Source organism: Apostichopus japonicus, chromosome 8 (genome assembly GCF_037975245.1).
Source record: "Apostichopus japonicus isolate 1M-3 chromosome 8, ASM3797524v1, whole genome shotgun sequence".
In the NCBI taxonomy this organism is placed as follows: Eukaryota; Metazoa; Echinodermata; class Holothuroidea; order Aspidochirotida; family Stichopodidae; genus Apostichopus; species Apostichopus japonicus.
In genome coordinates this window covers 16,785,194-16,810,070 of record NC_092568.1, presented here as the reverse complement: position 1 = coordinate 16,810,070, position 24,877 = coordinate 16,785,194, and the positions used below count along the sequence as shown (strand labels likewise).

The window sequence follows — 24,877 nt, the reverse complement described above, 5'->3', positions numbered from 1 at the left end:
CTAAAGTGAGTTGTTATAGCTGCACTAGTCAAAGGTCTCTTCAAAGAGAGCTAATTTTTTTTTCCTTTTTTTCTCTTGAAATGTTACACCTCAAGGAGGGTTATGACCTATCCTGAGTTACTGACAAGTTTCCATTAGCCAAGGTGTAAATGTTGTCAGAAGTGACAGTACCAGTACCTAAAAATGGAGTGATATCCCGAACTGTTGTACACAGACAATATAAATGTTTTTTTTACTATCATAAATGTGACCCATAAAAATGTATGTGATACAAGATTATCGATAAATGTGATTTACCTTCACATTGTGACTGTTTTACAGATATCATTGAAATAGCTAAGTCTTCTAGTCATTTTTTGGAAATATGAATCCATCAACAGAGGTCAAATCGGAACACCTTTCAAACACCTTACTTCAAAATGTACATCTTGATCTTGGTTGCAGTTTGTAGTTGGTATGAATACTATAGATTTTCCTTGGTGCATACAAGAATCCAATTGAAATTGGTAGCTGTCAAAGTTCATTTGAGGTCAACAGAAGTAAAAAATCTGTGAAAACCATGTAAACATGATAACTGCAGAGTTCAGTTCGAATGAACTTCGTACTAGATAGGTACAGTAAAATCCACAAAAACCTCGCTGATCACTTGAAGTCTGTAATGGTTAACACTTTATATACTTATGTTCAGTTTTACTGTTGAATGTTCTTAGATCAAATGTAGCCAGGAATAACTAAGTCAACTGGGCTTTCTTGGTCTGACAATGAGCCTCAGTGCCTTTGAACATAAGTGGTGGGGCTGTTGTACTTTTACATAAAGAAATACAGTCACTTTAAATCCAATTTTCAAATTGGATAGGTTTCGTGGAATGAAACAATGTGCTATTCATGTTGGACTTGTACGCATGCTTGTTCACAATATTTTAAACCTACTTACAAATATCGCAGCTTTAGCTGAAGGCATACTTGTGCCGTAGTGCATAGATCAAGTTGCAATTGTGCAAAAATGCAAGCATTGTCAAGAGAATCCTTTTTGCTTTGTGAACTTAATTCTCGCCTTCATCATCGTGGTGATACTGAAGTGACAGATGTGTTGGCCTGTGTAATAATACGTTATTTACACGGAGGAGGTATTCACCTCTCCATTGAGAAATGTTTATATTGACTAAGGGTGCTTTAATAGAACTTTGCAATATGGTGTAATATTGTGCAGCTTTTGAAGTTATTTATTTGAAGTTTTTTCCCCAAAGATCTGTAATATCTTTTATTCTTCTCCTTCCAATTTGCTATTGTTGACACTAAAAAGAGTTGCAACCTCCACTTTGAACACCGGGAGGGGGAGGGTGGGGGGGTAGTACTTCATACTAGCAGCTCTCCTAATCTAGGGGGCAAGGTATCTATTTATCAGTCGAAAGGAACATCAAGAAAGTGTAACAGTTTTGAAATCCCGAAAGAAGACATAAATCATTGTTTAATGATTACTCTCTTTTGTGATGAAGAGTAACCTTCAGACAGCTTGGTTCATCTTCTTGGTATTTGAGAGTTGTGGATTTACTTAAGCTCCTTTCTTACCTGTCTCACAGTTTACATATGCACTTTCCTGCCTACCTAAGCTTCTTGATTAGAATGTTTTAGCATTCTGGAACACCGCCCTCTTTATTTTCCTTTGGAATCTACCCATTCTAAAGAAGCAACTATTTTTCTTCCGAGTTTTCTCACTCTACGATGCCTTCGGTGATCGTGTTTTTTCACCAGACTTCGTCAGAATCAATATTTTCTTTCGCAGATTTTACGGCAGATGAAAACTTGAGCAATCTTGTGTCAAACAGACATCTTTGTCTCTCTTCTCAGTAAATTTGACTCACCTCAAAGACATACACTTGTTTCCATCTGTTATTCCTATTTGTTTAGTGAAGTAGGGATTATAATTTGCAGACGCTGGAATTTAAATATTTGATGTCTTACATTTGCTGACACTGTTTCAGTTTTGTCATGAACACCAAAGTTTTGAACATTTCACAACATCAAACACATTATTCCATTACAGACAGATTCAAGTGACACGTCATGAAATAAATAACAACTTAAATTAAAGATGGTATTAGGTTTATTTCTCTGTTTCGAAAATTAACAGAACTAAGTGCAAAAAGATAGCTGTCATTGGTCTTGCTGTTAAGTAGGATGTCAGGAAATGTAGAGCTGAAATGTGTGATTGTGAACTTGAAATCTTCCCTTAATACCGTGTATGCACAAATACTCAGCTAGCTCAAGAACTAAAGAAATGTAGAACAATTCAGATACATACGAGAACAAAATTCTACTCTATATATCCCTTTCGAACCATTACACCTTGTCGCTAATAATATAGGGTAGTGCTGAATTGTTTTAGAATACCATCTTGTCCATGGATAAGAAAATTTAGTATTTAAGGAAATGGTGATTTGGCACAGAACATAAAGTTAAACCCATTGAAACTTAGAGCAACTTGCTGGAGACAATCTTGTAATACATAATGTAATTTGTATGTTTCTTGTGCTTTTACTGCATGGAATTGAGAAGTACACACACACAAAAGAAGAGACCAAATGGTTTTTGGATGAATAGATTTGATAACATTATGATGCTTACACACCTTTCCAGTGTGGTATTATAGACAACTCAATTGGCACAAGTTCTCACTCCTACACAATGAACATGTGTGCTTGACAAATTCTCTGGCAGTAATTTGTAATAGCACCACCACTTGCTTTGTTTTGCTGTTCAGCTGTTTTCCAGGAATCCAGAGAGGGGGCGTTTGTCTACTCTATTTGTTTTCTTGAAATGTAAGGTGAGCATGAAAGCAGTTTTAGTGTCCTGTGTTGTACATATAGATTGCAGTTACCTATAGGCACACATGGTATGGTATGCAAAATGAAAACAAAAGGAAATCTAGTCGATTACAAACTAAAATGTGCAGAGAGTGGTGTTAAAATGGAAAGGCAATGGACAGACATGCTATAGATCCAAGGATGGCATGTTAGAGTCCTGGTCTGATCATTTACCTCGTGTCCTTGAGCAAGGCACTTTTATCTTCATTGCCTCCCTTCACCCAGGAGTATAAAACTTGTGCGAGGAGACTTGTAAATATATTTGCATGCACCTGGCTTGTGGCTGCACCCTATGGGCTTTCCCCTAGTGAACACAGATGTGGTGCATTGTCATGCCCCCTGGCAGTTTAGAGCTGCATTTTGTGACTGTTGTACCGTACCCCACAATGAAAGAAGAGGTACGGTAGAAGTCACACTAGGATTCATGGTAGTAGTGATAAAACTTTAGCAGTTTACAAAGAAACAACAATACATAGCATTGAAATAGTATTGGGTACAATTGCTTGACTTTGACCAAGTTGTAAATGACTTGCTAACTAGAAGCAAACCTGTGGTAGCAATCACATGGTTCTTACTTTTAGAGTGTTCTTACATATAATGATGTATTAATTATATATATATTTATCATTCAATACCACAGATTGTTAGCCTTTCATTACATTAGCTTTCCTACTCTAGTTTAATTGAAATATTGACAGTAAAGTTCAAATGTTTTTGAAAACTCCCTTGTGCTGTTTATGCATTACAGTGGAAAAGTACCTGGATGACAGATTTGAGTAGAAATGATTATTATATATTGGCAATCGCTCTCATTTTGGGTGAAACTCACTATTTTTAAGGTGAAACAGGTTATCACATACAGAGAGGTGTAAGACTCTGTAACTTGTCCTGAAATGAACCTATAAGTCCATTGCAACCCTCAAATAGGAACTTTGCAACCCATTAGTAGGAACTTTTCAAGCCTTAAGTAGGAACTTTGCAACCCCAAGTAGGAACTTTGCAACCCCAAGTAGGAACTTTGCAACCCCAAGTAGGAACTCTGAAAAAAAGTGTGTTGAGATCACAATTAGGCAGATGCTCGTATAAAATATCTCCCGCTCTTTAGTACTGCGCCCTCTATGAACCACTTCCTAATGTTTATCCCTAAAGTGGGTCATAGGGTTCACAGTGTTGAAATTACTAATTTTTGTAGGGTAGGTAGATGAGAATGTGATCATATTGATTGGAAATGGCTGGTGTATTATAACTGGAAAATTCATCAGAGCAAGTAGCTATTTGGGAAAGTGGGACGGGGGGGGGGGGGGTTGGGTAGAAGGGAGAGGTAGAGGTAGAAATCACATAAACTACAGTCTATGGGTCAATGTTGTGAGCGGCTGCCACTAATTAATTAATATCTTTACAGCCGCAGAGCAATTTATACCTACTCAAAGTTTCGTTTCAAACGACTTTCTATTCTACAATAAAATTTAAACACCTCAATTTGTTCTGCTTCCATCTTTAAATAGTTTTAGAAGAGTTGCAACATTTCAGAAAATTCTGTATGCTATATTCTGCATGCTAGATTACGCCAAATTATTCCAATGTCTCTAACAGTGAAAATCATTCCATTGTAGATAGATGGTGGGGCTGTAGATGGTGGGGCTGTGGAAGGTGGGTGGGTGGGGGGGGGGGGGCAAGCAGAGGAGGGTGGGGTAGGAATGACTTTACACTTCTTTTCTGTTATCAATTAACAATTCATCGCAAGCTTAAAATGACAACACTCCAGTTTAAGTGAATGAGACACGTCTAAGTATTCCGATACATTTTTGTTAGGTTCTGGACAAACATCAGAAGGGAGATATTTTGACACGAAAAGAAAAAACTGCCTTGGACTTTGTTTTTATAGTGGTTTGAGTGCAAGGTTTTCTTTTGTAGTACCCTGGTGTATGTATGAAGGCATATTATAGACAGTCGATTATCAAGAGTAAAGGATAGCAAGCTACCCTGGTTGAATTCCACACTACCCTGGATCTACAGACTCATGACCACCCATGACACTTCCTCATTCTTGTAACTTTATCAGACAAAGTTATCTCAGCTTTCTCAACCAACCAAGGGCTCATACAAAAACAAAACAAAACAAACAACACAGCAACCAAAAAAAAAAGCATTCAATGGCAATTCCCTTCATAATCACTTACAGAAGGCTTACGAATACTTTGTATTTTCTGCATGAATACAGCCGTAACAACTCCATTGTTATTCTTGAAATAATCGAAAGGAGCCACCATATTGAATGGCTGAAATCTTTTGTTTTGTACCAGCTAGGTATGTCTGTGGCTAACAGGTTAAACTGGTAGGGTTCCTTTTGGTGCCAAATTTTAAGTCTTGGGTTCATGCAAAGGACTAGGTATAGTAAATATTTTGTTTTGATCATTGTAAATATAGTACTCTGGTCTTCAAGGTACACTGTGTTACTTATGTGTTACCATATTGATATTGTCTCCTATTTTAACAGGCCCGATATATATATATATATATGATGTGTCATTGTCTAATAACGTTTAAAAAGACAGGTGTGCAAATATACATCCAAATGCTGTCACCGATACGAACTCATGATTTATAAGCAATTTCAAAATCTCAATCTTCTTGTTTTTCTTCAAGAAACACTGGTTTATGTGTCTATTAAATGATAGAATTTGAACCAATATATTACAGACTTTGTGTATCCCCCTTTTCTTATCCTCCTGACCTTTGCAAGTCGCCTGTCCTTTGCAAACCCTGTTCACCGGCCCCTCCCTTCCCCCTCCCCCTCCCCCTTGTTATCCTATTTGATTATCTCATTTTTAAAAATTTCATCCATATCCAGTATTCAGCATGTTTACTGAAAAAGGGAGGGAAAAATATTTGGTCTCTGATCTAACATCACACATTTCTGAGAAACAATACCATGATATTAGTCTCTAATGCAGCAATTGACAATAGTTGTTGAAGTGTTTTCAAAGAACCGTCTTCCCTAGGTAAGCTTTTTCTTAGCTGACCTATCCAGGTGTCTGTGCAGGGACTGACCTTAATACCAGGTCTGTTTCTGTGTAATGAATAATGCATGGTACCTGGGGATTGCATTCTACTGCCAGGCTATTGTAGCATTCTGCCATCTGTACACAACAACACAGTGCGAGCAGCGGAGGAGTACTACTAATAATACTACTACTACTACTACCCTGTGTGGGATTCACTCCACTTGCAGTATTGTTTACATGACCTGTGGGTTCTCAAGTGAAGTTCATTGTTGTCTAACAAAGAGAGAGGGTATTGCTAGGGAATCCTCCCAAGCTAGTGGGATAAGGAATTCAAAGGCATCCTTCTGTCTGGTACAGATGTACTTCTCTTGTGACAGTGGTTTTACCTACTGAACTCAATAGCAGTGGGTTTTTTTCTTCATCATGGGAACCTGGCCATAACCACTGTGTACACAGTACATATGTAGTCCTCCAGCAGAAATTTGAGCATATCATTGTGACTGATTTCTGACCATGGAATATGTCTATGGGAATATCTTTGAAGGTGAGTTTTAGTGTGAAAGTATTTTAGGAAGGTAAATTTTCTTTGTTGATGAACATGTGGGTGGTCGTGTGTTGACAGGCCTAACTGATACACACTGTTTGTTGTGTGTTGTTAGGATGTTAGTACTGTGGAATTTGTCTCTCTGCCCTATATGTGTATGTGTGAGTAAGATAAAGCAACTAATACAGAGATAGCTACATGAAAACCATGTGGCCAATACGGAGACAAAGACCTACATATGCTTTCTCTGTGTATAGTCTGTTGTATTACCTCAGCAGTGATTTCTGCATTAGTTTGAAAAATGGTACCATTATAATCGTCACACGAAGATTTTGCTTTTGATTTTTCATAATAGGGTTTTGTTTCATTAAGTTTGACCTAGTAGTATTTACAATAGCTAGTTTGTGTGGGCTATAGCTGGCTGTCTTTGTCCTTTGTAAACATCCTAAGAAGTAATATGTGTTACTGTTAAGTAAGGTACCTTGTGTGAATCAGGTTTGAATTATTGCTGAGATGATTCTTATCAAAAATTGACTTAAAATTGATTAGAAATAATAGGGAAATACAGTTCTTCAAATTTAAATATCCCCAAAATATTATCACTTATGTGTGGGGTCAAGTACAGCCTAGATTTGAGAACTAACTAGTGTTACCAAGGGTGATGAACCATTGTGTTTTATAGGCTAAAGAAATACTGATTCTTTAGCACGAGGTAATACAGTGTTGATTTTCTGTATACTTACTTAATAAATTAAAGAGTAAATGAACTAAAATCACACAAGTGAGAATCTTTAATGTCCCAAATAGTCTTTAAAATGAAATATAATTAATAAATCAATAAATAGGTACTAATTTGAGGAACAAAGGCCATATTTGAGTATTTTTCTTAAAATTTTCTGTCTGGTCAACAGTTACGAGTACTGTTATGAGTACTTACGCCGCCTTCCGTCTTGAAATCCCAAACAACAAATTTTTTCTTTTTTTTCTTCTTTTTTTTTCTTTTTTATCTTTATTTATTTTTTATATTTATTATTTTTTAATTTATTTGTTTCTTTTTTGGACAACCGTATCTGCTGTTCGGACAAGTGAAAAGTTATACCCGGTTGTGCGAGGGACAACACAAAAAGAATGCGTACACATTTTTCCTGGATATGTTGTATGTGTTAAAGGGATGGTCGTCACTCGGAGTTTGTCGTTACTCTCCCCCAACTCAAAGCAACGCTTACCTAAAGAACCATTAATTTATTGATTCTGGATTGTACCATATGTTACCACCTTGGGCAGTAAATGCCAAGTTTTGTCATTTATCTGTAGAGTTTCCATGCAGTTTCTGTGTACTGTATGAGCCATCCCTTCACACCCAGGATTAGTATCAGTTCATTTTATAGTTCCTGTGTTTAGTTTTGAATCTCTGAGCTACGTGTTCTGCTCATCTCATATCTTGATTTGTTACTGGTAGGTTGATGCACTAGGCTGGGTATTTTTTTTTTTTTTTTACCAGGGTAGTATAGGAGCATTACTAGGATATCTTCTGACTTTGGTGATATGAAGGTAGTTCAACAGGAAATATCAAATTCTCTTGATATAGGAGAGACTTATTAGTTGTGTTAGTGGTATTAATGCAACCAGTGCCTTTTGTACAAGTGTCAGGTTTGTTGTGACAGGAAAAGCTACTGTGGGAAACTTCTTATCAGGAGGACTCTTTATGTAAGGGTTGGTATATACCAGGATTTGTTATCGATTGCACCGGAAGTTTTTTATTTTGCATAATTTAAACTTCGACCCTCATCGAGCGGGACTCTTTTATTTATAAATCTTTGTGTATGAACCGCTAGGCGCTTGGAAATAGAAATTTGAAGATAAACAAGGGGAAAAAATATAATTTTTCCTGTGACCGCATACGGCGCATAGCTGTTTAATGGAAAGATTGTTTTACAACTCGGGACTATATTTCTTGTTGCCTCTGTTAAGAATTATGAATCATTGCTGTAAAATGATAGCATGCCAAATATTGCTTATATGAATCATTTCTTGGACAAGTATCTGGTATTTTTCGATGTACCACCTCCCCCCCTCCCCTCCCCCTCCCACACACTTTTCACCCGATCATTCAGGTATGAAGTAAATGGATTAAACCATACTGTGGACCGGAGTGGGCATAACAGCATCGGTAAACACACCAATGTTCTTCTTGTAATTGTTTGTCTATCATGTTCTTCATCTATAGGATATATACAGCTGTGCTCTGCATACATGATAGGAAACTGTCTGACATTTTATCTCTCACGGAGTTGATTTGCTGGTGGCTGAAGCAATCTCTAGGCTATAGTGATGAACTGACAACACAAATTGGCATTTGTTTTGAAGGTACTATAGTCTCTGCCTTATCAACAGAGTGTAAATGTGTACATAGCCACACTAGGAATGTTTGGGCTCCCCAGACATCATGCAACTTTGTTTAAACAACAACATGTACCACAGAAAATCCACTGCTGTCATCTTGTTAGTCACAACTTTTTAATTTCTGGCTTCCCAAGAGATTTGATATGGCATGTTGGATTTATTGGGTTCTATTTTGTGTGACTTGTATGTATTTTGTTATATAATTGTGTTGCAGACTGTTCTCTGTCTTCTATCAACTCACATCTAAAGAAGATTAATAAAAGTTGTGTAAAGTTGATCAAGATCAAAAAACCCCAAAACACGCACTTCTGGAAGGTTCTTTTACACTGTAAGGTATGAATAAAATGTAACAAACTATTTTTAGCGTTCTGGAAAGATTGTTTTAAGATGTTACACACAAATATTGTGTCAGCTTTATGCTGGGGATTTCCCAAACACAAGACAAGGAACTGGTTATAAGCTTAGTACAGAAGTGTTTCAGTAAATAATGATCAAGTCTTTATCACACATTCAGTGGAAAACCTATATTATCTTCATTGTACTGAAAAAAACAAAGCAAAGAAGGAACTGTGAACCATCCTACAACCTGTTTGTTAATCTGCCTGTAGTCTGATATTTTCTAGTTCCCAGATGGCATTGGTGTGTGTATGGGTGTGTGCATGTGACATTTCAGATTGTAAGCATATGTTAACATGTATCATATGCAGCTTGTGTGAACGTCGCACACATACATACCCCTCATTCGGTCCTCAGCTGTCTTCGTTTGTGTTGGAGGTCAAAGGTCATCTGAAGTCACCAGTGGCCCAAATGCGAAAAGCAAATTCATTCAACAACGAAAGTTTTGGTGAATCTGATAGATGTGACTCTCAATTAGTACCTTTCTTTTCAGTAGTTTATGATTGAGGTCAAATGTCATATGCAAACCCAGATTAAGGCTATGTGGGAGGGGGGGGGGCATGGGTCATAAATTATTTGGGGCCCCAATGTCTGATGACATTTCATATTTTGGTCGCTTAAGCGGTGTAAAAATAACTGCTGATTATTATTATTATTACTTTAAAATAAAAATTTCAAATTTATTAACTATCCTTTGATGACTCTATTGCATGTTTAATCACACTCAGATAATTGAATGGTTTGTTGTAGAACTTATAGGTTGTAGTAGATCTGATTTTATGAATGCCCTGTATCAGCCTGCACCACTCTCAATCATGCATTTGATACATGTAACCTTTTGCAAAATTAAGGGACAGTGGCGGAAGAACCTCCCAATGAAATCTTCCATTCACACACAATAGTTTAAACAGTGCTTCAGGTTCCTAGTGCATTGTTGTCAAATATCCAGGGATACCTACTTTATTGATTGAGTTGCATATATTCACAATACCACAGATTGCACAGACTGGTATTGTTTGTGTGTGTGTGTGTGTCCCAGAGAGATAATGCAGCAAAGTAATGGAACAACAGTCTAGGTTGTTCTTACAGACTTTTCTTCCCTTGGTAGGAGTTCCTAGATAGAAGGTGCTTTAAGCACAAGTGCAAGTACATAGCTTTGCACTAGTTTCCGCACTGTATTCAAGATTCCCCGATTCCTGGGTATGAGTACCAGAATAATGTTCCTTAAGCACGAGTGCAAGAACATATGCCCCCATTACAAGTACAAATCCACAAGGCAGATAACGTGTACAGATAACTATGCAAGAAACGGGTACCAGTAGTTCCTAAACAACATTACTTTGGTGAAATGTTCATCTGGGTGGGGGGGGGGGGGGGGAGAGGGAGGGAGAATGGGCCTCATAGTTAGACTTATATAATCTGATTTTAAAAATACTCAGTATTACAATTGGCAGAGTTGTCCAGAATTGGCAACCAGATTTTGGAAAAGCTGCGTTTTACGTTGACTTTTCAAAAAACTGTTGTGGCTGCCATAGCAATGGTTCAGCGACCAGAAAACGGTCTGTTGGATAACATAGCCCACGCTTCAAATTAGAAAATTAAAAAAGCCACTCGGAAGAAATGTTTGTTAAGTAACCAGTCAGAGGTACACAGAGTTTTGTGGTACACAGATTATCTGTATCGGATTTAAAGGGACATTCCAGCAACTGAAGTTGATTGGGTAATGAATATGCTAAAACTTTTACTGCATCTTTAGGTCAAGATCACATTCCACATAGTACTTTGTATGATGAAGATATGAATTTTTCCAAAATGTTTTGGTATTTCGTGAATACATATCTTTTGTAGCAACAGCATAGTGAGTCATGTCATTGCAGTGATTCAGGTGAAAAAATTTGTTTTGCTAAATGATATCTAAACTCACTTTTAATAAAATAATATTTATACAGAATTTTGATAACATTTTGTATACAGAGAATGTTGGCAGCTTCTCTGTAAACATTCCAAATGTATCAGATTTCGAGGATAAATCAACAAGAATGTTACAATAGGAAATTCAACAGTTTTGGAGAACATTTGCCCCTACAGCAACACCAGACCACCTAGAGCACTGTGATCCACTCAAGCGAAGAATCCCAGGGTTTGGCCAGCCCAGCCGAAAGTAGGGTTCACTTAGAGTATCTTGAGTAAGGGATCAGATATTGAGACTGGGAATTTATCTAACAGTGTTGAATATGATTCTGTCCATATTAGTGTCAACTTTTCTGCCAACGGTATATTCCTCTAACATTTAACAATTCTTTAACGGATAACTTTAGGCAGAAGTCTTGGTATGTCATAGTCCTACAATAATGAGCAAAAATGAACTGGTAGCAAAGTTTCTATAACTATTCCAATATTAATATAAATATGTCATTCGAGGCAGATAAAGTCCCATTGGTTTTTGCATTGCATCTCAGGAACCGACCTAGGGGGTCTGTATATTAGACTCACAACTTACTTGGTGAACCTCACTTGTTTAAAGGGTCCTATCTCCTATATTAAACATTTCCAATTTATTTTTGGTAGCCATCTTTTTAAATTTGGATCAAGGAAATGGTTTTTTACTATATGTAGATATCTTAGATTGATTGAGGCATTTTGAATTATGTGTAAAATGTGTCATGACTTGGTCAGCAGGATATTACAGAGATACAATCAAACATGTACCTGAGAAGCTGATCTTCAATAAAGTTCAGATTCAGAGTCATCAGTAATTCTCCCGGGAGTGATTCTGAGTAAGGTTGAGTAATCCTCTCTTTGTCCCTGCCAGTCTTCACTCAGGTGATGATTAGTAGGACTTTCTCTGTGACTGATTAATGTTTGATATGACTCAAAAGTTCACAAGGTTTGGCATATATATATATATATATATAGAGAGAGAGATAGGTGGAGAGAGAGATATTTACTTGTGCTCCTTTATATAGAGATTTATATACATATATAGATTCATTCTTATAAAACCTTAACATTGGTAAAATTGCCCAAATTCTCAGTTTGTTAAAATTGGTGCTTGGAAGGAAGGAAGGAAAGAAAAAAAAAAACTGTATTATCATCATTTAAATAACCTATATTGTTTTTAATGACCTTGGACATATCTATACACAGGTAGGGTTCCTTACAGAAGCGTTGAAATATACAGGGCGCTGCTCGTTGACCCATAACACTTTGTTCTGATACTCACTGTTACGGATAATGGCAGAAGTACAGTAGTTCTTCATTCACAAAGTTTGACAAGATCAGTATTTGCTGTCGAGATAACTAGATAGAATATGTTATTCATACAGCCCACCTTTTTATCTATACCTAGATGACATCAAACATGCACACGTGGGCCGGTTAGAAACGAGCAAATACGAACAAGGCAAAAACTGACATATTAACCTAAAGTAATATATAAGATTCAATGCTATTAGAAAAGAACATGCGCTTAATAGCATGACCTTTGAATCTATCAATGGTTGTCGATCTTGGGGATAGGAGCTGGATGGGAGTTGAAAGCTTCGGGCGTGCAAAAGGCGAAAGTTGTAGGACCAGAGAGGGTACAAAGAGTAACAGGGTGGCCGGGAGAGATATCCAAGATATGCAGCAAGGATAGTTGTCATATTTGGCTCATTCAGGACGAAGAGAGAATACTCTTAGATAACCTGTTGTCAAGAAGAATAATAAAAAATTTACCAATAAATTGATGTTTTGAGTGATTTAAGTGAAAAAAGACATTATTCTTCTTACCATGGATTCACCATATACATAAATACTGTAAAACCTGCACAAACTTTTCAACAGTGTTTGTATTTTTAAGACAAGGAAAAATCTCTTTTGATACCGTAATTAATGCCTGAAGAGACATCTTATCAATTGGTGCAGCATGTGTAGATGTTAGCAGGGTGGTTGTTTTGGGTAGTGTGGTTTTCAGGTTTTGATGGCTTCTCTTTGCTGTAAAGGATACCATTGCACTGCACCATTTTCATGTAAGAAACTTTCACTGTACCAACTGCATTTACTTCAATTCTCTCACTCACTCCTCTCTCTCTCCCCTTGAATTGCACCGCCATTCGTAAGCTCTGATCAAGCTAGCTTTTTGGAAAATTAGAGACATTTTAACATAATTTTAGAATTGCACCTCTGTTGACTAGCTTCCAGATCACTACTGTTCCCTAATATTCTCCTCCTCCTCCTCCTCCTCCTCCTCCTCCTCCTCCTCCTCCTCCTCCTCCTCCTCCTCCTCCTCCTCCTCCTCCTCCTCCTCCTCCTCCTCCTCCTCCTCCTCCTCCTCCTCCTCTCTCTTCTTCTAAATCTACGAATCTGTGAAGGCTTACAACGTAGACTATCATTAGTAGGATCTACCTGCAGCTTGCCCGAGGTGCTAATTAGTTATGCAAATTAAACTTGGAAGAACGCCAAATGAACGTTGTAAAATTTTTGACTAAATATTGACTGACCATGGACTAATAAAACTTTTGAAGTTTAGAAATATACCCTACCACTGCAATGATTTCCCTTGGAGGGAAAAACAAATCATTGTTTTGACTTTTGACTACTGTATGGGTTTTCCAGGTGCTTCTAAAGTTTCCAAGAAAGAAAAAAAATACATCATCTCTTTATTCTATCCTGTTGACCACATTGCAGGCATTCCATTCAGGAAAAAGCACAATTTTTCCACAAAAGAGAAGTAGTATGTCGGGCGGGCGGCCAGTTGTGCCCACTGGTTTTTGTAAGTTTATTCAGATGTCCTTTTATTTCAGTGGAACAGTCAATATAAAGTAGAGACACATCAAAAATAGTTAGCCTAATAGAAAGGAAAGGAAACAAAAAATGTCTGGAATGTGTTGGATTGGAGCTTATTTGCTTTAGTAATAAAGGGTGATCTTAGGTACTTTTTTTTGTGTGGGCTTAAAAAACTTGTGGTTTTGAGGAATGCACCTTGTCTACTACTTTATTGCTACGAGGAGTCAAACCAGCAGTGAATGGTTAGGGAGGGGAATGGGAGGGGAACAAAGGCAACCGAGAACTTTATCAAGTTTCCTTTGTGAGGATAAAGTGAAAGGTAATCATGATTGTATAATGGAGGTATTACCCACCCTGTACAGTAAGTACTGTAACAGTAAGTACTGTTGTATTTGAATCCAAAGTTGTCTTTTTTTTTACTTCTTTTTTTATACCTTTGAAGGTACATTAATAACCGACAAGTGAAAAGTCACAAACTTGCATAACGAGTGCTTGCCAATTTCTCTGTGTACAGTATGCATATGATACCGGCTCAATGATCATATATGATTTTCAGACCTGAACACTTGTGTACCTTGGCATAGATATATCAAGGGTTCTTTGGCAAGCTTGCAGCATATACTTTCTTTGGCAACTGAGTAAAATGAACTTGTTTTTAACTCTTACACTGCAGTTCATGACATTTATGTTACATTTTTCTGTAAGATATTGTTACTTGGCCAACGCTGTTATAGAAAGAAAGAGAAAGAAAAAAAAAACAACCAAGGAGAGTGAGGTCGAGAGAAGAAAGGGATGGGGGGTGAGGGGCTTAGAGGTAATTTATATCCTGAACTCTGAATTTCAATTTCAGGAAAATCCAAAATATTGAAAACTTATACCCAAGCTTGCATATAAGCAATGATACAGTAAAAAATTACATATGTAGCAATTAATATATTTAGTCAAAAATTATGTGTATATATGCGAAAACCAAAATTATGTTAATCTTGAGACTAGTTAAGAATTGATAAAAAATGAGAAAAGACTTCATTGATTTTTTGGAAATTGTTGATCCACAAATTAGCTGTCAAGGTTGTATTCACATTTAATATTTTCTTTATTAAACTGGAATATCTCATTAAAAATGCCACTCAGGCTATTACAGGTGCTATTTTTTCTGCTCTGATTAATTGCATGCTTGAGATAGTTTTCTCCCATTCCCTTCTCATTAAATGAACATTTAGTCAATGAAACAAAACACTCAAATCTAGCTATACAAGCTCAGGTGGCTATGATGTATGTTTACTCTCCCTGCCATCAGCCCATCTTCCTTCCCCTCCCCCATAGGGGGTGCATGTGCCCCCTCTCTGTATCATGCTGTACAGTTACCCCCTTTCTGTATAATGCTGTACAGTTGCAATTGACTGCCCTGTACTTGTGATCACCTGCATGTGCTCTGTATGTGAGTATACAGTAGGAACAATAGACAGGCCTCAGTGCCAGAGTTGTCCCTGTGTTTCCTGGAAAGGTGAATCATAATAATCATATAAACTTTTAAATAGAAAAACCCCAAAAACACAGTCATAGTGCTCTGTAACATGGGACTATATCTGTCAGACTGTAGTATTATTCTGTGTAATTTTATCAAGAGTGAACCGTGAAATTGCTGCTTGAATAGCATTCTAGTTATCATCAGACTGATGGATTTATATCATCCAATTTCTCACAAATAACAGAAGTGATGATAAATGCTGATAGCATTCGATCGCTTTTTTGTTTGTTTTATGGTTTTATCTATTTCCGATTGGTTGTGAGATGATGACATGTGGTGGAAACAGCATGCTCTTGTGCCACAGTTTATATCTCAACTCGTTCATGTACTGTACATATATATGTCAAAAGATGCAAATGGTGTCATGCACATGTTGGCAACTATAGGGGGTGTTAAAGCCAACCTAAGGTCAACTGTTGTGTGTAGGGTTAATAATGTAAACCTTACAAATGGTGAGCTGTAATCATAGCCATTGTTTTTCCAGGCTGTTTTTTATTTTCATGATAATTTTGGGCCAAATTTTCAAAAGACAGCAGATTGGTTAGGTTGGAGTGTCAGAGAAATCCTGCAAACATCTCAGTTGCTTGCACAGTATGGATTGTATTTTGACCATCTCAACAAAGGAGCAATGCAAAACATGCTTAATTTTTTTGAGTTTATTTTATAAGTCTTGTGATTAAAACAATTTTTGCCTAGGGTAAAAAGATAGGTCTTAAAAAGGAACAAAGCTAGTCAAGGGAGTCATCTATTGTTCCATATTGTTACTCCTATTTAGCTGTTTAATCATATTTACTCCTATTTAGCGTGATTGTGTACATTATAAATATATATTTATATTTATATATTCAATAAAGAATAACACACCAGAAAAATTCCACTTCACAACCGGTTTCGACCCTTTGGGACTCACCAGGCAAAGGTAAAAATATATATATATTTATATACATGTATAGAGGACATTGGTGTGTAAATAAACCACCCCTGGGGTCACTGGAAGAAAAAAACATGTTGTCATGAAAGTTTTGTTTGGAGTTGTTGCTAGGCATTTTAGGTGACCTGGGCACATATTAGACATTCCATTGCAGTCTGTTAATAGCTACAAGGACCTTGATCTCGTGTGTCTAGACCATCTACAGGTGAACTGAAGGAAATAGGTTTGCTGTTTCTTACTGTAGTACTGCACATGCATGTGTTAAAAGACCAGTGGTATTTTACGATCTAGATAACACTATGTACAGAACAGATCTAGGCGTGGGGGATATATCCCATGATTCCCATCATGATTTTCTTCTCTTTCTCTTGTTTTTGCCTTTGCCTCTTTTGTCTTTCTCTTTTCGCGTTTGGTTGGCAGTTTTGCCAAGCCTGCCACGGATTGATCAAACTTACACACCTCTCTTTAGACTTTTGAAGGTTAAAGAGGCAAATAAATATATGGTTTTATTTGGTGCTCAGTTAATACACCATTGCCCCAGATACACATCATGTAATATTAATCACAAAGGATTTATAAGTAACTTGGAAAGTTTCATAGTACCGTCCAATTATTACATTATTGTTATTACTCTCTAACGATCGAGATAGGGAAATCGTACCGTCAAGGGATTTTAACATTGCAAAGCATCTTGTCTGCTTTCCAGAATCAACCCATAAAGCTTACTCGTATAGAGGGGTCATATTTTGCGAAAATACCATAAAAACGATAGATTTCCACTGACATGTTTGACTATCAGTACTGTACCTTCTTGTGATCAGCCATTTTGTTTTGCAAAGAATCATTGCTGATGCCCTCCAGGTGGAAGAGGATGTTTAAATGTGTATGTCTGTTTTTCTCCTAGAAAGGAAGTTTAGTTACTGTACACTACTTACAGTACTGGAAAGTACAGTGCAGGAAGTTTTTACTGCACCCTACTTACAATAAAACCATGGCATGCTTTAATGTTTTTTAATGATGTTGTGCCAAGGTAAATCAGGACCTAGGATGTTTATTATACACAGTAGTTGTGACACTTGCTTTTAAAATGTAACTGTTACAGGAAGGTTCATTTGGAAGGTTCATTGGGCCAACAGTAGTAAGAGAGAAGAATAGTACTGCCAACATTGTATGTTACTCATAACTTGAGAAAGTAAAGCATAAATAAATATCAGCTTCCCTACAAAAACAGTCGAGAAGTTCAATTGTAAGTCTGTTTTTGGTCTCTAGGTATTTATAGCTCTTGAACCTGAACTGACTGACTGACTGGGTTATCATCATCAACATCTTCTCATCACTGCCTGTTTGACCTCTTAAGCTGTCAGTTTGCCTACTTCACCTCTAGATGAACCCGCAGTGAATAGCAGTAGACTGGCATATATCAATTCTGTTAGGGTAGCTCAGAGATTTGCTGTACTGTTGAGACATACATGCATTCACTGATTGGGGGATTTCATTACAATTCTCCTTCCATTTCAACATTTGTCACCCCAGAGACAGAAGATTAGAAGTCCTTAAATGTCAACAGAACAATGAAAATTGTTTGGGTTTTTTTAGGGGTTTTTTATTTGTAGTGTGTGTCATGTTTGTCTCATTTTGAAAGATGTGAGTTACAGTATGTAGACTTACAACTGCTGTGAGAATTCAGTTATTCACAATCCGCATCTTTCTAAGTGCTGTCTGATGTACTGCTTTCTTCAGCATCTCTTCAAAACATGACCGAGAGAGGAGGATGGGTACTTGGATGGGTGAAAATGTGGGGGTGGGGATGTGGGATGTGGGAGGGCTCTGTTGAGCATAAGAGTTGAAGGAGAAACTTCACCTCGACAATAGGGTCACAGTTGACCCAACTACAATAAGACATCCCCAGTCCCCAGATGAGAACACAAATTTCAAATAATTCCAAAGTTTGATTTAATATCTCATACATTGTTTTTTGGCAGTTAATGGGCTACATTAGTATGGGATTTAATAGTCAGTGAACGCCCTGGTCATGATATAATAAGGCCACGTTAAAGAAATGTAATGAATCGAATCTTCTTGGCATGAATTATAGGGTACTAAATTAGTGTGTTTTTTGCTCTTTCTAGGAAACAATAATCAGCAGTTGACAGGAGATGGACCATCCAAACCCAAGAAGGGCCGGCCAAGGACGGGTACCCTCGGACATCGCTACTCGCAGCCGTGTCCTACATGTGGAAAAGTATTTGGCAGCTCTAGTGCACTGGCTAAGCATAAGTTGATCCACAGCAGTGAAAGAAGACACAAATGTATCCTATGTGCAAAGAGCTTCAAGCGTCAGGACCATCTGTAAGTCTTTCAATGAGTTAACTAACGTTTAGTATGTTGAGGTCTGCTATAACTTTGAAGTTTACAGACTTCAGCCACCTTGTATATAGGCTTCTGGTTTCTGTCGCCTGTGTCCTGTTGTCAATCATAAAACAAAGGGTAGGTCATAGGAAGAACCAATTTTTGCGTGTGAAAAAATCGAAACCTAATCTAAGTTACGGGGAGAAAATGGCAAATATTTTCCTACTTGCGATTCCCAGATATTGAGGCTGGTTTTAAGTTGTCACATTTTGTATGAAAAGGGAACTTCCAAGGAAGGAAGCAGGTATTATGTCACGGATTCACATTGAGAAAAACATTTTTGTTTTTCTTTATGTTCCACTCTATTCATTTGAACTTGGTTTCAACTTTTCATATCGACTTTGCATCCCTCTCATACAATGCTTATATGATACCATTGAGCATGAGTGGATCCACTGTTAAAACTAGAAAATTAAATTCAAATTTATCACACAAAAAAGGCCTTTCTTGGGGGCGGTTGTGCACATGTACGACATATCGTATGTTTGCTTCCCTAAGTTCACTTTGGGACACAATCATTCAGATGAACCTTAATCACAAAATATGGCTTATGAAATTGAATGGAAATTTCACAAGGTTGCTCCTTTACATGTAAAGAATATCGATAACTAATAAAATAGTTTAACCTTTTGTGCAATTCATTGGACTTACTCTTTCTTGAGTACATCGGAGCAGGAGAGACTATAAATATTATATTCTCACACTGCCATGTAGATGTACTACTACAGTACAGAAAGTTAATGTCTATTGTCCTAATAATCCATTGTCAGGGTGCTGGTGAGAAATGATAATTGTTCTATACAGTTGGCATTGTCTATCAGTGCATTCCGTTTCCAAAGATATAAAAGGTAAACACTGTAGTAGTGGAGATAAAAACATCCCTTGTTATTGATTAAGTAATCTGTCATCCTCGGATGCTTAGTGTTACAACTGCATGTGTAAAAAAAGTATCTAGTCTTCTGTCACTCTGCCAATACTATTGTTGTCAGCAAATGAGCTGTGTGTGAAATTCAAGTCAAGGAGGTATATAACAATGTGTGGACAATTTGCCTTTGGTATATGCTATTGTTTGTGACAATAAAAGGAGTGCCTGGAAAATTACCCTAGATGCTTTTCTGCTGGTGATCAAGGCTTTGTGGTGGAAACAACGGAATATGTATAGCCTTTGTATCCCTGAAGTTTTGGTGGATGGGATCGTTTAGATACAGGAACTGTACTGTACAGGATAAGCATGTTTGACTCTCCTCTGACCTCGGGATGTGAAAGGAGGGCGGAAGGGAAGGGGGGTGGGAGAATCCCCAATTTGGTAATGTTTTTGTTCATCCTAAGCATTGTTGTAGCTGTCTGTGTATATATATATATATATATATATATATATATATATATATATATATATATATATATATATATCACATTTTGTATGAAATGGGGAAACTTCCAAGGAAGGAAGCAGGTATGATGTCACAGATTCACAATGAGAAAAAAAAAAGTCCTTTGTGTCTATATATATATGTATATATATATATATATATATATATATATATATATATTTATATATATACTGTATATATCTATATATATATTTGTATTTATACAGTGCCATAACCATTGCATGTTGGCATAAGAGATACAGAAGTCTGGTAGTCTCTGACACTGAAGGAGGTCTTGTGCTTGTGATGGATTGCAGCTTTGCATGACAAATTATATGAAAGGAATGGTCTGTCAAAGAGACAATCGGGCAGTCATTTGGGGTCACAACCTCCTGATGATGTGTTCAATGATGTTACATGTTCTTCTTGAGACAATTGCTCTTTGTGACAATAAAGACTAAATACCATCTTACTTGAAGTGGCTAACTCCCCTGTTTCCCTCTCTTCACCCTTACTTGAATGGTTCATGGCAGACCATTCATTAAGTTTGGGTTGGTTCCTTACAATCCCTGGGGTAGAACTGTTTTTCAAAATTTTGAGTACTGTGAATTTTGGGTACAATTAAAGCTTTGACTCTAGTTTTATATAGGATTATCCTATGTGGCTGGCAATGAGGCCCTTTCAGGGCAGACAAGGGAAATTCCATTGACAGGTGAAAATCGCATCTCATTATCTTTGTTCCTAACTGAAAGATATGGTTGGTTGATCCATTTGTCAAGATGTTCCCACTCACTCTGCTGTTGTCATGCAGATCTATATGTTCAGAAAATTTATTAATAATTCATATATATGTGGGTGGGAGAAGTGAAACATGCTGGAGGATGTCAATTTCACTCTTCAATGCAGGAAGTTTACAACTTTTGGTTCCATATTGAAGGTGAAATCAATCACTGTGGTCATGATGTTGTGTGTGCACGTGTGGGCGTGTATGGATGGTGCGTGTATGTGATGCCCCTCGTAAACTTATTTACCTTCCTCTCTTACCTGTCCCCTCCCTATACATGTATACTCTGATCATCTACCTTAGCCTACAAACAACTCTACGTATAGGAGATGGGTATCTTCATTTTGTGAATACTCAAACCAGGAAGGTTTTCCGTATATATACGAAAAGGGCAGCTTGGTTGCCCTTCATAATTGGTACTCAGTGCCAACTTGGGCAAGTATAAGGGCCTTATTGTTCAACATCAGTGTTGGTCAAATGTCACATGAGGGCAACAGAGGTCATAGTCTAAACATCTTCTAGGCACCATTACTTAGAAAAGTGCAGTTGGGTTTGAGTTTGCTGCCTGGTAGGTGTATATCCCACGATGAACAGTAGAAGCTTGTAAAACATTGGTGGACGTCGATAGAGTGATACATTTAACACAAAAGTCAATTAACTCCAAAAGTTATGCTGGATAAATTTTATAAGGTTGTATGTAGATCCAACATACATAAAAGTACAGAAAGGTCACTTTGAAGTGAATAGAAGTAAAGTTGTAAATATGATATCTGAAACAGTAAGCCCTTAAAAGAATGTTTTATGTTAAGGTCAAAGGTCAATAATTCCAAAAGGAAAGCCTGGAAGAATGTTATGCTCGGAATATATGTCCTCCCTAGTGAGTTCATTTATTTTTTATTTGAAGTCAAAGATTATTTGAGGTCAATAGATGTGAATGTCAGACAGCTAATAGCTCCAAACAAGAAAACATGGATGAATTTTGTGCTTTGATATGTATGTCCACGAGACCCTGGCAGTTTTGCAATGGTCTATGGAAGTTAAGGAATTGGCAGAATGTTTGTTTATGTAGGAAGGTCATAAGTAGTACTGAACTATTGAGTATTCTAGCAAAGCAAGTAATTGCTGATGTTCAACTTTACTACAAAGCATTTATCCACACTGGCATATTTAATTGCATAGCCTTGCAACGCCTGGGAATAATTTGAAAGAATGTACTTTTCAAAACTTTGAGAAAGTTTAGTGCCCTATTTTTATGATGTTTTTTTTATTGCAGAAAAGGCAATTTGTAGGTTTCTAGTGTTACGCTGACATTGTTGGGCATGTTTACTCCGGATGTTTACTTTGTGGGATTTTGGAATGTTGCTAATGAAACAAAAGCCAAAAATTCAATTGACATTTTGCCAATTGCTATCCAAATATGTAATATTTATAATTCCCTAGATTCATTCCCTTGGAATTCTAGGGTTGCCCTGGTGAAATGACAAGGTTTCATTCCCAATAGACAGCCTCCAGGGGATGTCCTGTGGGAAAGATTCATCTCTCATCACTTCTCACAAGCTAGTTCTTATGATTCCTGCCACGGTTGCTTTCACATATTCCTATTGTAGTAACAGGCTAGAGAATAAACAACTTCAAATGCTGCAAGACAAATTTGTGAGAGAGTTGACAAGGTGTTAAGGAGACACAAACCCTGCCCCCCACCCCCCCCCATCATAAAGATAACTGGCATGAACATCTCCCCAAACAGACCTAAGAAAAACCTTTGTATGTTTGGGAGATATATCACACACAATGCTGAATATATTTAAGTCCAAATATGACATCATCACGCCACATATGCTGCTTCAAATTCTTTGTTTTTATCTATGTATTTACAATGTCTACTTTCCAGAAATGATGATGGGTTTTTGGAAATGTTTGAATCTAAAAACTGAACCTTAAAAACATGACCTTCTGATAACATTGGTTTCAATGTCAACAACTGTTAACATTCTTACCTTGAAAATATGAAAAGAAGCACGAAGAGTAAGAAAGTGTAAGGTTTCAGATATAGTGACATCACAGGTATACAAAATAATACAAAATACACATATGAAAAGAAACACAAAGTAAGTAGTGTAAGGTTTCAGATACTAGTGATACTATGACATCACAGGTATACAAAATAATACAAAATACACATATGAAAAGAAACACAAAGAGTAAGTAGTGTAAGGTTTCAGATACTAGTGGTACTATGACATCACAGATATATATATACAAATTAATAATCTCCGAGAGGGAACAAGATGTTTTTTTTTTTTTAAATGACAAGCTTAGAACTACTTCATATTTAGCCTTGAAAATGTCATGTTAAAAAATATCAGTATCGAGCTGATATCAGGATTGAAAATACCAGATATCGGCCGAAACCGATATTGGCGATATCGACACAACACTAGTGACAGCCTAGCTTGTAAACATGATTACCCAAGAAGGGATATTGATAGGTACCATACTTGTAACATGTCTTTCATATAATGCCGGTTAAGGTTCCTTTTTTTTAGTGTTTTTTTTTTAGGGGTTTTCCATCCATTTGGTCGTCACAATAGGCAAGGGCTTTATATTTGTTTACTTATTTTAGATGACAAAAATAAATTGTTTTGTTTGGTCATGCCTGTGAGAATCGTAATGAACGATAACTCTTACCAGTAGGTTATTAAGCACCCTTGTGCTCCTTGTCTGTAAATTTTTTCCCAGGGGCCAATAAATTTATCCAGGTACTAACCATTCCCCTGAAAGCATCCAGGTGTAATTCAGTCATTTATTTTTAGAGAAGTCTGTGTGCGTGTGGAGTGAGTGTGTGTGTGTACTTGCCTGTGTCAGGTATTTTTGTTAGGGTGGAGCTTTTTGTACTGTTTTAAAGGTCACTCACATACCTACCTACCTATGAACTGTTTACCTCATAGGTGAGCATTCCTAGAATCAATGAACTTTGTTGTCACAGAATGGCTACAGGTGGGCTCTACTTCAAGTATTTCTTCCCAGGGTTTCTTTCTTTTTTTCCCAAATCATTATTCAGAGATCAGCAGCCTCTCTACTGTGTCAGTATACAATTGGCATACCAGAGACATGATGATGCCCCTGTTATAAAAGTTATAATACAAAGTGTGTGGGATGTTTGGTATTGATTTCTTAGTTTGAAAGGTAGTTATCTTTGAAAGGTAGTTATCAGGCATCCTTTAACCAATTCCAGTTTGGATTGCATTGCTCCTCATCCCAATCTGTCTTTGGTGTGCCACTCATTAAGATACTGGAAATCAGATGAAAATTAATTTGACTTTGCTCTTCATATGCAGTAGTGTGGTTTGGTCTAAAATTGTTATGAAAGGCAGTGCAATGTCTAGAAAGGAGATCAGAGTACTATAACTAGAATTGAATTTTTTCTGTTTTTTTTTTGCTGATGAGATGTCTGTAGGACCAAAAGGGTATGGCCCTCTGCCAAGGTTCAGAGGAGAGAAGATGGGATGAGAGTGGGTGGGATGGAGTTTATCCAAGGTAGTGGGGACATTGCTATCAGGTTTGTGGGAGAATAGTATGGCACAGAAACGCTTCTGGCAGTAATGTATTGCTCTGGCCATCCATGACATTTATGTGATGATCCATTTTCGATTTGGAAACATGGTCATAAGCCAGCCAATTTCTTCTTTTTTTTTTGTTAAAATTAATATTTCCCTGAGTAGCATTAATTTTCATTGCCTTCTAAAGATGTTCGATTTATTGCCTCCTAGAGTTTTTCCTTTCGATATCTACCATTTTGTACTCCCCTTTAAGTGAATAAGAAGCTTAAACCTCCCCCACCCTTTTGAGATGTTATTTCTGTGTACTGTTAAC

General features: G+C 37.1%; 2 protein-coding genes and 1 long non-coding RNA gene across 4 annotated transcripts in view; all 3 read left to right on the top strand.

The window, feature by feature from the left end:
* Window positions 1–24,877, top strand: part of LOC139970759 (tRNA (adenine(58)-N(1))-methyltransferase non-catalytic subunit TRM6-like) — a 244,428-nt gene that overhangs the window by 120,254 nt on the left and 99,297 nt on the right. The window lies entirely within an intron of this gene.
* Window positions 1–24,877, top strand: part of LOC139970756 (transcriptional-regulating factor 1-like) — a 79,923-nt gene that overhangs the window by 39,216 nt on the left and 15,830 nt on the right. Inside the window, exons 1-2 of one of the 2 annotated variants that reach the window (XM_071976717.1) lie at window positions 6,006–6,413; window positions 18,571–18,790. In XM_071976717.1, the coding sequence (XP_071832818.1) occupies window positions 6,383–6,413; window positions 18,571–18,790 (251 nt within the window). In that variant the 5' untranslated portion in view covers window positions 6,006–6,382. Of the gene's footprint in view, window positions 1–6,005; window positions 6,414–18,570; window positions 18,791–24,877 lie in introns of those variants that run through there. The other variant, XM_071976716.1, reaches the window with a different exon arrangement.
* LOC139970767 (uncharacterized) lies at window positions 20,256–23,274 on the top strand. The gene is made up of 2 exons (XR_011794206.1): window positions 20,256–23,044; window positions 23,127–23,274. It is a non-coding gene; the product is annotated as an uncharacterized lncRNA (long non-coding RNA).